General features: G+C 45.7%; 2 protein-coding genes across 2 annotated transcripts; both read right to left on the reverse strand.

Moving 5' to 3' along the window:
* Positions 1-1,881: 1,881 nt before the first annotated feature.
* On the reverse strand, positions 1,882-6,333 carry LOC134331674 (calretinin-like). Its single transcript, XM_063013175.1, has 11 exons — positions 6,258-6,333; positions 5,223-5,299; positions 5,032-5,112; positions 4,570-4,650; positions 4,117-4,173; positions 3,505-3,582; positions 3,305-3,360; positions 2,639-2,678; positions 2,349-2,402; positions 2,178-2,249; positions 1,882-1,998 (listed from the first exon to the last, which is right to left on the reverse strand). The coding sequence occupies exons 1-11, from the start codon at positions 6,331-6,333 to the stop codon at positions 1,882-1,884; spliced, it is 789 nt and encodes a 262-aa protein (XP_062869245.1).
* Positions 6,334-9,460: 3,127 nt separating this feature from the next.
* cmtr2 (cap methyltransferase 2) lies at positions 9,461-15,677 on the reverse strand. Its single transcript, XM_063012737.1, has 2 exons — positions 15,611-15,677; positions 9,461-13,811 (listed from the first exon to the last, which is right to left on the reverse strand). Exon 2 carries the CDS (start codon positions 13,800-13,802, stop codon positions 11,613-11,615), a length of 2,190 nt encoding a protein of 729 aa, XP_062868807.1. The 5' UTR covers positions 13,803-13,811; positions 15,611-15,677; the 3' UTR covers positions 9,461-11,612.
* Between the last annotated feature and the right edge of the window lie 1,447 nt (positions 15,678-17,124).

Below are 17,124 nucleotides of genomic sequence, written 5' to 3' on the forward strand. Positions count from 1 at the left end.
CGTGTTTCAGTGAATCTGTGTGGAAATAAACAGAAATCTGGAAGCATAGAAGTAACCAGGTGTAGCTTAGTGGTTAAGGTACTGGACTAGTAAGCAGAAAGTCGCTGGTTCAAACCCCAACACTGCCAGGTTGCCACTGTTGGGCCCTTGAGCAAGGCCCTTAACCCTTAATTGCTTAGACTGTAAGTTGCTTATCTCTCAGTGGGCACAAGGCAAACAGAAACACCCTGGACAGAGTGCCAGTCCATTGCAGGGCAGAAACACAAACACTTGGGCCATTTAGTATCTCCAATTAACCTGACCGGTCAGGGTCAGGGTCACGGCAGGTCCGGTTCCACCGGGAAACCCTGGTCAGGCTGCCAATCCATCACAAACTTTTATAGACTTATATAGTGTACACAGAGGTAAATAGGACGTCCAACAAGCTCACGGTCAAGCGTCCGAATACTTTTGGTCGTATAGTGTATTTGTTCATACGTTCTGGGTTGTGTCTCTTCCCTAAACTGTTGCTGGGCACAAATTCCAACAGACACAGTACATAAGCATGTGGAAAGCATGTTGAGTGGAGACTGTTATAGCCTCATAAAGCACTTTTGGTCATGTGGTTACACACACATTTTCCTGTATGTTTGCCCACTACTGCTGAGATCCGGGTTCGAATCTCGGAGGTGCATGATTGGCTGTGTCTGAGGAGGGGGTGGATGGGGCCTGACCAGGGTGTTTTCACCATGAAACCGGACTCGAATGGGACCCTGACCAGGATAAATGTGACCGGACCATCTCAGGGCTTCGGCCACCTTCCCAGACACGATCAGTCAGGTCTGTAGGTAGATGCCTGACAGGCCAACCAAACTTTGAGTAAAACAAGCAAATCGTTTCTCCTCGTGTGTTTCCACACACACACAAAAAACAACAGCAGTGAATTAGAAAGTGTTTATTTAAATAACGAGATTTAAAATTAATTACTTCAGATATAATAGATACGAGCATAATCACAGCACATCGTAAACAATGAACTTTTTAATCAATCCTCTCTTGTTTATATTCATAATATCATTAATAACTGTAATAAATAAGCAGTGAGTTTAATTACAGGTCTGACTAAGATCCGAGGTCATGGGGACAGTGGGGGGTCGAGAACATGCACCTGGATGCACAGGATACATGCACAGGATACGAGGGTCAAGGATAGAGATCAAAGAGAGATCAGACAGAAAGAGATCAAGAGTGATAAAAGAGATCAGACTAAGATCATAGGGGGTATTCTGACCAAGATAGAGATCAAAGCAAGATCAGAAAAAATTGGACAGAGATAAAAGAGAGATCAGACAGAAATAAAAGGGCGATTGGATATGTATCAAAGATAAAAGATAGATCAAAGAGATCAGTCTGAGATCAAAGGAGTATTGGATAGAGACCACACAGAGATCAGAAAGAGGTTGGACAGAAATCAAAGAGGATAAAAGAGATCAGACTGAGATCAAAGGGGGGTTGTATAGAGATGAAAGAGATAAAATAGAGATAAAAGAGATCAGACTGAGATTAAAGGGCGACTGAATATAGATCAAAGAGATAAAAGAGATCAGTCTGAGATCAAAAGAGGGTTGAAAGGAGATCAAACAGAGATCGGAGAAAGGTCAGACAGAGATGAGAGATCAGACAGAAAGAGAGATTAGAGAGAGATAAAAGAGATCAGTCTGAGATCAAAGGAGGATTGAATAGAGATCAAAGAGAGACCAGAAAGAGGTCCGACAGAGATCAAGGAGAGATCAGACAGAAAGAGAGATAAGAGATCAGTCTAAGATCAAAGGAGGATTGAATAGAAATCAAAGTGAGATTAAAAAAAAAAAGATCAGAGATCAGACAGAGATCAGACAGAGATCAGACAGAGGGGTCTTTGCACAGGACGATCTCCAGCTCAGCACGGAAAAGTTTTCCTCCATCAGACAGAGCCATGATGCTGCTCTTCAAACTGCTTAAAGTGTTTCCATCGACCTCCTACACACACACACACACACACACACAACACACACACACACACACACACACATCATGATTTATTTGCATTTCAAATGTTTACATTTTTATCCAAACAAAAATCTGATCCAAGTAACTCAAATCAGCTGTGACATCAGTGATTTGCGACTCCCCTTCTACTGAATGAAATGAAAGAATACCATGTGGTGCTTTTGGTAGAGATCCTTCAGCAGCGCGTCCAGCTCCTCTTCATCTATGTAACCGTTTCCATCCTAAAATAAAAGTACACACAGACGAAACTCCAACCAAATACTGAGAAACTTCATTAACAAGGACTGAGCTCTGAGGACGAGCCGGACAAAGTCTCTTACCATGTCGTGGAAAGTAAAGATGTCAGCAAATTCATCAGGGGACAGTTTAAAGTTCTGATGAGAAGAAGGAGGAACAGATTACATAATAATGCAGAAATAAACATCAGAAAATCAACATTGCTCTAAAATAAGCTGAAATAAACACACATGCTTATATATGATACTATATTAAATCTGGCTTTTGTTCATGCACAGGGGTGCAGACACAGTTTTAAATGAAATGAACTGGTGTTTAAAATGAGATTAAATGAAATTAGAGAAGAGAAGAGATGTAAAGCGGGCGTGTTCACCTGGAACTTGAGAAGGAAGTTCTCCTGCACTGGAAGCAGCCTAAAGATCACAAACACAAACCCAAATTATTACTAAAGTGGTACCATGAAACTCAACCTCAATCAGCTCCACTTATTATATAGAAGCACTTTGTAGTTCTACAATTACTGACTGTAGTCCATCTGTTTCTCTGCATATTTTGTTACCCCCTTTCATGCTGTTCTTCAATGGTCAGGACCCCCACAGGACCCCCACAGAGCAGGTATTATTTAGGTGGTGGATGATTCTCAGCACTGCAGTGACACTGACATGGTGGTGGTGTGTTAGTGTGTGTTGTGCTGGTATGAGTGGATCAGACACAGCAGCGCTGCTGGAGTTTTTAAACACCGTGTCCACTCACTGTCCACTCTATTAGACACTCCTACCTAGTCGGTCCACCTTGTAGATGGAAAGTCAGAGACGATCGCTCATCTATTGCTGCTGTTTGAGTCGGTCATCTTCTAGACCTTCATCAGTGGTCACAGGACGCTGCCCACGGGGCGCTGTTGGCTGGATATATATTTGGTTGGTGGACTATTCTCAGTCCAGCAGTGACAGTGAGGTGTTTAGAAACTCCCCCCCCCCCCCCCCCCCCCCATCCCCATACAGTTTGAATCATTACAGAATGAGGAGCAGGAGGATCATACCTGGCCATCTCGGACAGTCCCAGCTTCCCATCACCATTCAGGTCAAACATCTTCAGCTGCGCACAAAACGCAAAGCCTGAGGGTTATATAATGTGTGTGTGTGTGTGTGTGTGTGTGTGTGAGTGTGTGTGTGAGTGTGTGTGTGAGTGTGTGTGTGTGTGTGTGTGTGTGTGTGTGTGTGTGTGTGTGTGTGTGCTTACTATAGTCTGTGTATACTCCGTAAGCTTTTTATCATCGTAGTGCCTGTTGGCTTTTTTCAGGAGGTCTGAAAGGAAACTCTAGAGAGAGAGAGAGAGAGAGAGAGAGAGAGAGAGCGAGAGAGAGAGAGCGAGAGAGAGAGAGAGAGAGAGAGAACATGTTCACATCAGTAATCATTCATTCATTCATTCACTGTCTGGTTAACGTTTGCTTTATTCCGTTCAGGCTCACAGTGGGTCTGATTCACTGGGTGAGGGGCAAGAAACAAGCTGGACGGGTCGCCAGGTCATCACCGGGCACACACACACACACACACACACACACACACATCTTTATACTGTGGGAGGAAACCCACACAGACATGGGGAGAACATGCAAACCCCACACAGAAAGGACCCGGATGGCTTCACCTGGGAATCGAACCCGGGACCTTCTTGCTGTGAGGCGACAGTGCTACCCACCGACCCACCGACCCACCGACCCACCGACCCACCGACCCACCGACCCACCGACCCACCGACCCACCGACCCACCGACCCACCGACCCACCGTTCCGCCCCTCAATATAAATGTACTGATTTACTACTTTATTCTATAGGCTTAATAAATTTGACCTTTAGTTCGTTGGATTCGATGAATCCGCTGCGGTCCGTGTCGTAGCTCCTCCACGCCTGAAACATTCATCATTTTATTTATTTATACTCTTATTAACGTATATAAATAATAATAATAACAGTACAAATAATATTAATAATAACACAACAATACACACTGTTGGGCCCCTGAGCAAGGCCCTTAACCCTCAACTGCTCAAAATTGTGTTCAGTCATAACTGTAAGTTGCTTTGGATAAAAGTGTCTGCTAAATGCTGAAAATGTAAATGTTCATGTGTGTGTGTGTGTGTGTGTGTGTGTGTGTGTGTGTGTGTGTGTGTCTGTGTGTGTATATATGTGCGTGTGTGTGTGTGTTTGTATCTGTTTGTGTGTGTGTGTATGTATGTGTGTGTATGTATGTGCATGTGTGTTTGCATGTATGTGTGTGTGTGTGTGTGTGTGTGTGTGTGTTACCATCATGAACTCAGCACTGGATCCCATAAACTGTCTGAAACACAGTAGGAAGTTTTCCTCGGTGGACAGGATCTGCGCCAGCTGTAAGAGGAAGTAAGAGCTCAAGTCAGAAGGAACATAAAGACTGGTTCTAGTTTACTGGTTCTAGTTTACCAGTTTACTGGTGGAGCTGTGTTGTTCTGAACGTTCACGCTGATGCAGTTTTGTTGTTCACAGATGGTTTTATCATCACGCCGTCGAGGAGACGAGCGCCGGTTCACACTCGTTTCCGAAGCGCCCCTCGTATCTCGTCCTCTGAAGGATCGATAGAGCCGATAAAACTCCATCGATAGAGCCGCTGGTGCCTGACGAAGCTCCTCCGCATCAACCTGAATAAAGTCCTCGTTCGTTCTCAGCACTTTCGTAAACGTGGGCGTCGCCCCTCTGCGCTTAAATTAATGAAATAGATTAGCCATGAATTACCTCGGACATTTCCATCCTCCCGCCAGCGCTTGTGTGGAAGTTTTTCTTCAGCTCCTGAATCCTCTTCTTGTACGCAGCGTCCTACAGAACGACACCCTGGGGTATTATGGGTAACATGCGCGATTCCCACATGCACACTCCAAAATCGCATGGAATGCCTTCCTTAAAGAGAATCCATTATAAATACTCACCGTGGAGGTTCCACTGCACGATGCCAACAACTCCATGAAGAAGTTCTCCAGCTCCTTTTCTTCAATATAGCCATGACCTATAGAAACCAGAACCAGCAACAGTTTAGGGAAGGCCCATTTCTGTCCCAGCGTGACAAACAGGAGATACAGAAGTTCCTACAGGAGATACAGAAGTTCCTACAGGAAATACTGAAGTTCCTATAGGAGATACAGAAGTTCCTACAGGAGATACAGAAGTTCCTGCAGGAGATACAGACATTGCTACAGAAGATACAGAAGATACAGAAGTTCCTATAGGAGATACAGAAGTTCCTACAGGAGATACAGAAGTTCCTGCAGGAGATACAGACATTGCTACAGAAGATACAGAAGATACAGAAGTTCCTATAGGAGATACAGAAGTTCCTACAGGAGATACAGAAGTTCCTATAGGAGATACAGAAGTTCCTACAGGAGATACAGAAGTTCCTACAGGAGATACAGAAGTTCCTACAGGAGATACAGAAGTTCCTGCAGGAGATACAGACATTGCTACAGAAGATACAGAAGATACAGAAGTTCCTATAGGACATACAGAAGTTCCTACAGGAGATACAGAAGTTCCTACAGGAACCTCGTTTCAGGATCTTGCACGTGGAACTTGGAGCTCCGGATCATAAGCACTTAAAGCATCTGCAGGATAAATATTTTATTCTTCACTGTCGCTATTTTTAGTCCCTCATCCGACTGAGCACGTGCCTGAGGGAGGGGGTGTGGCCGAAGCCTCACCATGGATTGGCACTCTGTTTGGGGTACGTGTGTCCAGGGGAAACAGACCCACTGCGACCCTGACCAGGATAAAGCAGTGGTGAAGATGACCCAAAAACATGTGACTAACTAGTGGGTACAGGAACACCCCAACAGAACCAAAACACACAATCACACTGGAGAGCCTCACTGTTGGAACTTATAACACTGCTGCAGGGATCTTTAAACATCCACGGTCCACAGTTCCAACTGGTACCTGTTTATTTAATTTCTTTAAGTTTCACTCACCGTGCTGGTCAAACTGGTTCCACACGGTGATGAACTGGGCGGCGGTGAGTTCCTCCAGGTGAAGGCGTTCGGCCATCGCTGATCCGGTCGGTTCTTCCACACGGAGGAGGCTGAGTTCCCGTCTTCTCTCAGACGCTGTGCAGGACTGCAGTGTTTTACACCACTCCTACTGGGACATCAGCTTTTAACCCCCTCACATCTACCCCAACCCACCCCCTCTTAGAGCGGGAACGCCCCCCCAACCCACACACACACCATCCCCAGCAAACAGGACAATTTATTTATTTATATCTCTATAGGAGTGGAAAGGGTTCCTATTAAGACTATAGAAATGAATCACAGTGGGACAGGCTGGATGAAGTGTGATGGTTGAACTGGTTTGGTTTAATTTAATGACAGGCGACATGCAGGGGCGCGCGTGTGTGTGTATAGGGGGTATAATGGGGGGGGTATAATTGGGTTTGTAATTTACAGCTTTACATCTTCTACCAATCACAAAGCCCTCGATCGTCCCAGAAGCTTGATTCTTAGCTTTATGTTTATGCCGTGGTCATAAATCCAGGGTGTCGGGTTCCGGTCAGCTCATGGTGAAGTTTGGGATAAAAAGGGGGCATAAGGTGGCGCTAGGGAGGAATCTCTTAGATGGGGTGCCAATCTATCGCAGGGCTTCCATGAAGGGAATTAAATTTCCTCGTCAACCTCAATCAACCCCTGAAAATACTAATGAATCAGGGATTTATTTTATTTGCATCCTCGGGTCACATCATCTAAATACACGACATGGCCAAAAGTATTCGGACGCCCGACCGTGAGCTTGTCGGACGTCCCGTTTCAAAAACAGACTTTATTAAAATAGAGCGACCCTCTGTGTGAAGCTTCTCTGGGAATTTGTGCCCGTTCAGTCAAAAGATGACAGCATTTGTAATTTGTACGACTGGGCGCCGATGTTCCAGTTCATCCCAGAGCTGCTGAGTGGGGCTGAGGTCAGGGCTCTGTCCAGGACACTGGAGTTTTTTAAACAATACACAGTCATGCTGGAACAGGAAAGTACCTTCCCTAAACTGCTGCTGTAAAGTTAGAATCATAACATTTCTTTTCTATGACTGATTTATTACACCTGTTAGCTGTTCTGGCTGAAACATGAACTCAGTAATTAGAAGGGGCGTGTATGTAATTGGGGCGGCACGGTGGCTGGGTGGGTAGCACTGTCGCCTCACAGCAAGAAGGTCCCGGGTTCGATCCCCAGGTTGGGCGGTCTGGGTCATGTTCTCCCCGTGTCTGCGTGGGTTTCCTCCGGGAGCTCTGGTTTCTTCCTACAGTCCAAAAACATGCAGTCAGGTTAATTAGAGACACTGAATTGCCCTGTAGGTCATGGGTGTGTGTGTGTGTGTGCCCTGCGATGGACTGGCGCCCCGTCCAGGGTGTTACTGTGTACCTTGCGTCCATTGAAAAGCTGGGATAGGTTCCAGTACCCACCCGCGACCCTGATTGGATAAGCGGTTAAGAAAGTGAGTGAGTGTATGTAATTGGTGAAAAGAAGCGGTCCATGTTGCACACGTGTCAGAGTGTGAGGAGTGGAGGTCTGTCTCGCTAAATCGTGCAGCTCCGAGCTAAAAGCGTGCAAGCGCCTGGCGGGATCGGTCAGCCTCACCGCCGCGCCCGGATCGATACCGATTTCCTCCGGTTACAGATGAGAACACAGCGATCGATGCGCATCTGAATCGAGAGCTGGTTCAGTCACAGCTGCTGTACATCACAGTGACGGACGACACCTAACGAACCCGCACACACACACACACACACACATCTAACCTGAAGTGTGTGTGAAGCCTGAACCGTACAACACATGCTTACTGCATTCCATACGTTACAGTGGCGTCAGCAGCATGTGTGTGATGTCCTTGAGTATTGCACATATAACATATAATATAAATTGTATAAATCGTGCACAGGCGTGAATGTGGTGGCAAGAAAAATACTTTTGGCCATATAGTGGCCATATAGTCAATCCAGCCCTGTTTACATGGGCACAGAGAAGTCACCCGCTTCAGTAGGAGGCAGAGATGGGGATTCGACTCGTGACTCGCAAAAAATGACTTGACAAAAGTCAGCAACATTAGTTACGTGTGACAATTATATATATATGATCCGACATCGTGTCATTTTCTACTCTCTAATAATAATAATAATAATAATAATAATAATAATAATAATAATAACGCTCCGGCCGTCCTAACCCACAACACACACAATGTTTAAATGTTCCAGCCAGCTTCCGGTGTAGTGATGAAGCGTCGCTCCCTACTTAAAATGGTGGAATCCCCTACGTAGTGCACTTCACAGGAACAGATAATGTGAATGGAACGCTCCTACAGAATCGGTGCTGATGGTTGAAAGACGCTTTCTGAACCAATCAGAGCTTCTGATTGTAATTGTTAGTAAGAAATGCTGTTATCTGCATTTATTCGGTTTGCGTCACACAGATGACGTGGTAATGAAACGCTCGATCGGCTTTCTAACGACTTCCTGTTTTACTTCACCACCGGGAAAAGTTTGGAGGTTTTTAATTATAAGCACATTTACAAAATAACGGATTCTATTCCTAATGGGACGCACGCTCATAAATGTAATAGCATCTGGAAGAACAGAAGCTCAGGTAAGCAGCGGTTATGATTGTTTTTGCTGTGTTTGGGATTTTGGCCTCTGTGCCGTAATTTGCAATGAAAACAAAACGTATCAGTTGAAGCTTTTAACTGGAACCGAGGAAAGTAAAGACACGAAGTAAAACGGCTAAATACACTCGCTAATCTGTTGTTGTTTTTATCTGAACTTACAGATTATTTCTTTATTTCTACTCTACATTTATAATAAATGTTCTGTGTTTATTATATTGACTCGTGACTCGACTCGGCTTCGTATTTTGTGACTCGTGAACATCTCTGGTAGGAAGCCATGCTACAAATGATATCATTAAAACTTCTGCACCACAAACGAACCATCAAAGGATTTTCAGCAAACCAACACATTTATAAAATTTATATATTTTTTCTTTTGGTCTAATTTGGTTTGTCTGTACGAGGGCGACCTCGGAGCCGGTAGGTTCCCAAGGAAGGGGCGCAGAATTCCGAATTTATTCTCCCCTCCAGCAGGGGGAGACAAACTGACTACGATAAATTGGAGAGAGAAAAATAAACAGACAGAAATTTTACTCAGATTTCGTTTATTTATATATACACAAAATATATACAAAAAAAATGATGTGTTTTTTTTAAATAAAAAACCCACTGTGTAACAAAATCCCAGCGCAAAAAGCCACCAGCTTAAACCTGCACGGCAAAAAGGCAGAAACGAAACCAAGTGACGCTTTCCGCTGGTGGAGTACGAGTCCAAACGTTCAATGAGGAAATATCACAGGTTTTAATATCACATGGAGTTATATAGAACAGAATCTAATCATTAAAGCAACTCGTACAGCGAGTACGTTCACATTCCTGAGCCCTGAACACACTCCTGATCCTGATCATGGTTTAATAATCCTAAACATAAGTGGCATCGTTCTGTATTTCACAAATCAAGGGTAAATTCTTTTATCACACCGTTATTATTTTTTTTTTTTTCTGCTTAAACACAAACAGGGTAAAAAGCATGTAAACACACTGAGAAAATAATCCCTGTATTTAAATAAATGTGTAATAATAATAATTATATACCGACACTGAGGGATGCACAGACGTCAGCTTTAATATTCCATCTAACTTCAAAAAAAGTCCATAAATAACATCTATTAAAGCGTGTCTACATATTTGGACCCCCTCTGTGTATTTAATTCACAAATAATAAACATTTTTCTGTACAGAACGTTCTACTTTACTTTCACACTGAAGATTAAACGTCCGATCGGCATGAAACAAACTGAAAGCGTCTTCGTTCTTCTGTCCAAACTTTGTGCATCTTGTAATCATAACACACGTTTCGTCTCGTCTCAAGGGAGTAAAAACTGAGAACGGACTTTTATCTCAAAATAAAACCTCGTATATTTAAATAAAACAACAACAATATAATTCTTTTAGTTGGATCATTCCGGTCCTGAACTGCACACCAGACACAATCCTTGTATTTGTATCCGGGCTTGGGACCAGCACTGCGAGTGCACTGACTGGTGCACCTACCAGTGGCAAGGCTGTTTGGCCGTCTCTGAACGGCATGCAGACGCCCGACAGGTTCGCCGAGGCTCGACCCCTGGATCTCAGCGGTAACGGACAAGCGGAATAGATTTACCGCTGCGCCACCCGAGCACCCGAAGACTCCAACGTATGTAAACATCCTAAATGTAAGAAGCTCCGTTCCAAACTCACAGTCAAAGGTTTAAATTTCACTGATTTTTGCAACTGTGTCTGTGACTGAATGATGTTAGTATGAGACTTAACCTTTATCCATCCAATAAACATTTTACATCCAGCCACAGAAATCCCAATTAATTACCAAAAGACAGTCTAGAAATAGCTACAGGCAGGACACACGTCCGTAGACGTCATTTACGTTATGGATATCATTGGTATGCGCCAGCAGAATACAGGTATGGCCTATAGATACATACGCAGGGAGTTCCGTAAGATAGAAAAAGGTTCATGTTGTACATTTAGGTCCGAAAAACGTGCACAAATTTTAGTTTATTTGACTATTCTGGTTTTTCCTAAGCCTTTACAGCTTCAAAAATATACGTATATCAAAGTGGATGATTATTTGGGTGGTGTAGGGGGCGCGGAAGTAAAAAAAATCACACTTTCACACAGAGCAGCACGACAGGCCGCCAATCGGGCAACAAGGCCATGAAGCGGGTCTGAGCCGAGCGTAAAGGAACCACCAGCGCCGATCCTTCAGGAAACCCTTGCAGACCCGAAAACAAGGGGTCTAGAGGGGGCGCAGAGGGAAAAATCACTCCAGCCCACTAAGGCAGAGATCCGGGGTTCGAGTCCCAAGCCCGGATCGATAAGGTAGGATGCGCCAGGAAGGGCACAGGGCGCCAAATCAAGTATTCGGACCAGATTGTAAAATATGAGAGCACTTCTGGTGGGGTAGAAAGAACTACAGCTGATGATTTGTCGTGCCTATATAAATAGGGTTGACCACACTTATTAAGGAACATAAAACAGCCGCCTCTTTTTACACTTAATACAAAAAAACAACCAAAAAAGGAGAAACATGAGCCGTGATTTAGCCCTTAAACCTAGACTAAACAAAGGAAGCTAAAGCGGGGCGGCTTCTAAGCCTATGCTGGTGTCAAGCTGGCTTGGCTGTGGACAGTGGACCCATATTCCAGCCACAGAGGAACAGTTGCAAACCCCAGACTGGCTGCTACCCGCCGGGCTTCTTCTGCAGACGTAAATGAAGCTGCTGCCTGACGACGGCGTTATTCAGACTGGAGAGGAAGTGCGGCAGGCCGCCGCGGGTCAGCTCCTCTATCGGTGCGAACTGCAGGACCTGCCGGCCCGCTTTCACCTCCTGGACGTGATCCATAACCTCCTGAAGGATGGCGTGAACCCTGGGAACCGGGGAGAACCCGACACAAAGCAGGACGGCGGGCGGACCGCCGATCGGGCAGCGGAAAGCGACGGACTGGAAGCAGACGTGAAGCGCGAGGACTAACGAGGCGGTGAAGCGGGTAAGAGCCGAACATAAAGGAACCACCAGCGCCGACCCTTCAGGAAGCCCTCGCAGACCCGCGAGCAACCCGGTTAAAAGCCGGCGCTGGTCCTGAGGGTCTCCGTCGTGCAAGGTGGAGCTGCAGACTTCTGGGTAGGAAGGGCCTGGAATGAGGCGCGGCTCTAGGACGAGTCCTGACTGCGACACGCCCTGCCACGATGGGTTTCCAACCATCACAACGCAAGACGGAACGCTGCAGATTTCACTCAGTATGGATGCAGGATGAGGAGCTCTGCAGGATCCACAAGATGCTGGTTCCTCCGAGAGACACGCCCGCTCTTGTAAAGCTTCGTTAAAAAGATCTAAGAGCTCTTGATCGCAGAAGGTAGAGCTGCAGACTTTCGGAAGGCTCGCACCTTCTCGGACGTACCATGCGTTCAGGTCACACCCCAACAGAGGTCCGTGGAGGACAAATTTATCATCATCTCCCTGATAATGCTCCTCTACCCAGGTCTGGTAGGTTCCTTGGACCAAACGTTGCCTCCATTCCTGGAGCTCTGTCTCTTTGCGCTGATTGAAAGATCCCACTTGCTTCCTCTGGCCCGGTTTCCCCCGAGTCGAAGCGCCGCCGCGGCACAGCCAGCGTTTGCGCGGTAGAAACTGGACCTGGAAGCGCTGCACGTAAAACTGCGCGGCGCAGTCCCGGAGCCGGTCCAGTCGGCCGCGCTGGTCCCGAGCCGCGCCGTCGAAGAGACGCAGGTTCTCCCGAATGGTGTCGATCTGCTGCGCGTGGAAGAAGCCGCAGATCTCCTCGTGCTGCTCCAGAAACGACCGAGGGATGCGGCTTCTGGGAAACAGCGCGGCCTGGGCACCCAGACCCGGGCCGTAGTTCCGGATCAGCTTGGAGAGCAGCGGGCGGAGCTTTCCCTTAGCGCCGTAGCCCAGACACACGACGTAGACCTCGGAATTCCCGGCCTTGCTGGTGGCCGGTTTGAAGACGTGGACGGTGCGGAAGCAGCAGACGAGAAGGTAGAGCAGGCAGACGGACGAGTGCTCGAAGAGCGTGAACATCTTCAGGACGAAGGAGCCGCCCGGCCCGAGCAGGAGCAGGGCGCAGACGGCCTCGCAGTACTGCAACGGGGCCACCAGACCCTCCTGCTCGCCGGGGTCTCCCTGACAGTCGAAGCTCCCGTCGGCGGTGACCAGGTCCACGCTGCGCATGTTCCCCACGAACTCCTGCAGCTCCAGGAGATGCTTCTGGAGCATGACGTCCCCGGTGTCGTCGGAGCCGAAGAACCACCAGGGAAGCGTGTGCACGATGAGCCTGTCGTCGGCGATGGTGCAGCTCCGCCCGTTCGCTTCGTGATACGGGTTCAGCGTGTTGGCCACCCAGTTCCAGTCGCAGTACAGCATGATGGGCTGGAGGAAATGATTCAGCGCCGATACGAACGCTCCCGGGGCTTCGCACAGATGTACCGAGTTCAACTCGCCGTCCTGGAGCGCCCTCTCCGGGAGCAGTTCGAACGTCCCCAGGATCTCGTAAAACTTGGCCCAGGCTTGCGTGCACAGCTCGGCGTTGGTGGTCTCGCGCAGACGCGACGTGACCGTCCCGGCTCGGTTGGTGGAGCAAGTGTGCCGGTGCCACACGGCCAGATCTTTATCACTGAGCTGGTTTTTCACCTCGTTCAGGGAGTTTTTAAGAGCTTGTAGGGGCGGGTGAGTCCACGGGGGGTCGCAGAGGACGACGTTGGGGTCCGGAAGGCGCCATTCCTCTCCGGACGGAGGACTGTACCCTCGCACCTTGTTAAAAAGCTGCCTCACCTCCTCCAGGACCTCCTCGCCGAAGCTTTCCGGGGCGTCCGGCTTGTCCGGGGGATGCCTGTTCTTCGGGCCTCGGCTCATTCTCCGATCCTGCAAAGAATTAATTAGCTTTAATTAAAAGGCTGGCACGCGTGTGGATAGTGCTGACACGGCTGTAGCGGCCCCGTTAGATTAGAGATCGATACCTGCTGACTTCGAATTTACACGCGCCATCTCACCACTATCACCATCCTGTGCACACACGCCGATATCAGTTTGAAATGATTTGTGCTTTGTGACACGGTGCACCATCATCCTGACATCCCTCGTCTAGATCTGTCTGATATATTAATCTACATTTATTTACTCATTTCCATCCCTTTTTCTCCTGCTCCCCTATTGTGTATCCCCGTTCTGGATCAGTTTCTACACTCACTGTCCATTTTATCAGCCCCACTTACCATATAGAAGCACTTTGTAGTTCTACAATTACTGACTGTAGTCCATCTGTTTATCTGCATGCTTTTTAACCTCCTTTTACTTTGTTCTTTAATGGTCAGGACCAGCACAGAGCAGGTATTATTTAGGTGGTGGATGAATCTCAGCACTGCAGTGACACTGACATGGTGCTGGTGTGTTAGTGTGTGTTGTGCTGGTTTTTAAAGTTTTTAAACACCGTGTCCACTCACTGTCCACTCTATTAGACACTCCTACCTAGTCGGTCCACCTTGTAGATGTAAAGTCGGAGACGATCGCTCATCTATTGCTGCTGTTTGAGTCGCTCATCTTCTAGACCTTCATCAGTGGTCACAGGACGCTGCCCACGGGGCGCTGTCGGCTGGATATTTTTGGTCGGTGGACTATTCTCAGTCCAGCAGTGACAGTGAGGTGTTTAAAAACTCCAGCAGCACTGCTGTGTCCGATCCACTCGTACCAGCACAACACACACTAACACACCACCACCATGTCAGTGTCACTGCAGTGCTGAGAGTCATCCACCACCTAAATAATACCTGCTCTGTGGTGGAACAGATGGACTACAGTCAGTGATTGTAGAACTACAAAGTGCTTCTATATGGTGAGTGGAGCTGATAAAATGGACAGTGAGTGTAGAAACAAGGAGGTGGTTTTAATGTTATGGCTGATCTGTGTACATATACAGGTGTACAGTATTATGAAATTCTTTTTTTCACGTACCCAGCCATGGTACGGTGTCTCTGGGAGATGGGCGAAGCCCTGCAACGGTTTGGCGTCCAGTATGAGGTGTATTACTGCCCGGCCCCCAGTGTTCCCAGGAAACCAGAACCACAACGACCCTGACCAGGATCAAGTTGTGTTCATGAAAGATTAAAATGAAACGAAAAAGTTGGGTTTATGTTTTGGATTTTTGTCCTGTTGCAGGATACACCCATATTTTATTGTATAGGTACATACAAACTTTTGTTTGGACTTCATTCTGATCAGGGTCGCAGTGGAACCAATGCTGCTGAACACTGGGTGCAGGTTGTCAGTGTTATACATGCGGCATTAATACAATAATTCTACATATTTTAACACTGTATTTTGTATATTTTACGTCCGTCATTCAGTTGGAATAATGAAACCAAAATGATCATATCATAAATGTACCGTAAATTATAAATTTTTCAAAATAATCACACGTTATTTCACTATAACCGAGTGACCGCTGAATCTGTATGGATGTGACCGCTGTTCCAGGCGCTCTGGTCGGTACAGCTCGTCACGAAAATCCGAGGTCGTCCCTGCTAATAGCAGCCAGCTAAAAACAAACCCGCAGCTGCAGGTTTTTTTTATTTTTTATTACTGCCTGCGTTAAAATATTTCGTAATATATTATTAACTGTAGACAAATACAAACAATAATGACATAAATATATAAACATTATTTACCTTTACAAACTTTTAAATCCTATTTAATAAAGTTGAAGACATCATAGCTCCAGCGTGATTGCGAGGTTGCCAAATATTATTACTGTAATCCCTTTTTATTGCTAAACACTCAGTGCGGAAAGATCAGTGGTTGCCAGTTAATTTTATACTCCACTTTTATCAAAAAATACATACATACATACATACATACCGTACACTACAGTATATGGATAATTATTGAATTTATGTGTTTCAGTCATAACAATTGCTAACATGTGTAATAAATCAACTATATAGGAAATTATATGCTTGCAATAATAATAATACTAATAATATTTCTAAGTAGACGCCTGTTATACCAGTTCATCTCAGTGCAACACTCCTGCTTACACATTCAGGCAAATTTTACAGATGTGTGGTGAAACTGAAGCGCTCTTCGAAAAGCCAGGATTATTTCTACCATAGTTATAGATAACAAGTGCATAAAACCTCAAGGAACACAATCACAAGAGAGCTCACAGACGAGGCTACAAAGTGCTGGGTTATGTGGCGTAGCTCAGAAATCATCTGAACACGTTTCAAACAGCAACATCTGGTTCTCAAGGCCTCTGTAATGTCTATCATGTGTTTTATTCCAAATGCATGTTTAAATAAAATAAGTAAATGTACTCTTGTAGTGCCTGATATTGGGATTACAGAGAGGCTGGTGCATCCATGCATGAACATGCTCACTTAAAGATAGCCCATTGCAGAGCATCGGTTCTGTATCGTACAGACATGTGCAGTGTGTGCTGTCATGCATAGTATATATGTGTGTGTGTGTGTGTGTGTGTGTGTGTGTGCTCAGTGGGGTTTCATTAAATGAGCCTGTTCATGCGTGCTATTTTGCACACGTGTGCACATTTTAAAGATTTATTCTATTTATGTTTTAAATCCTGGAGCCCAGAATGAGGACAGCGAGAAGCAACGTGATGTGTGTGGTTAGAACTTTTGATCCATAAATTATTAAGCCTTATAAAACGGATAGTTCCGGTCCTAAAATCTGATGGAGAGAGTTGCGACACTCCTTGATCTCGCCGCTACGCGGTCACGTGGTTCATGTAACCTCCAATAGTTCCAAACAAACCCGGCGCCGTCATGTTCTCATATGGGACCGGCAGCAGTGAATGAAATATTAAACGCTAAATAATAAACATCTGTACAATTTCTGGGTATTTTCAACTGCGTTTACATTTACTGCATCTGCTTTAATGTCAGTTTGGTATATAAAGTGGAAGATTGATGTTTATAATGACTTGTTAATAGGTCGTTCTTGTTAACACACAGTACATTATATTAGCATACATTACATAATGCCATATCATTAAGTAGTAGAGACAATATACAGCACAGAGATTAAAGAGTTTTTATGTTTTGTTTTTTATATAAACTATAATCTCCCTTCACTTTCCTGAGGATTCATAATAATAATAATCATTTTGGTTAAACACTAAGCCATGTGGCTGGATTCATAAGGTTTACCTGCACTGAATGAA

This window comes from Trichomycterus rosablanca, chromosome 17 (assembly GCF_030014385.1).
Source record: "Trichomycterus rosablanca isolate fTriRos1 chromosome 17, fTriRos1.hap1, whole genome shotgun sequence".
Lineage (NCBI taxonomy): Eukaryota > Metazoa > Chordata > Actinopteri > Siluriformes > Trichomycteridae > Trichomycterus > Trichomycterus rosablanca.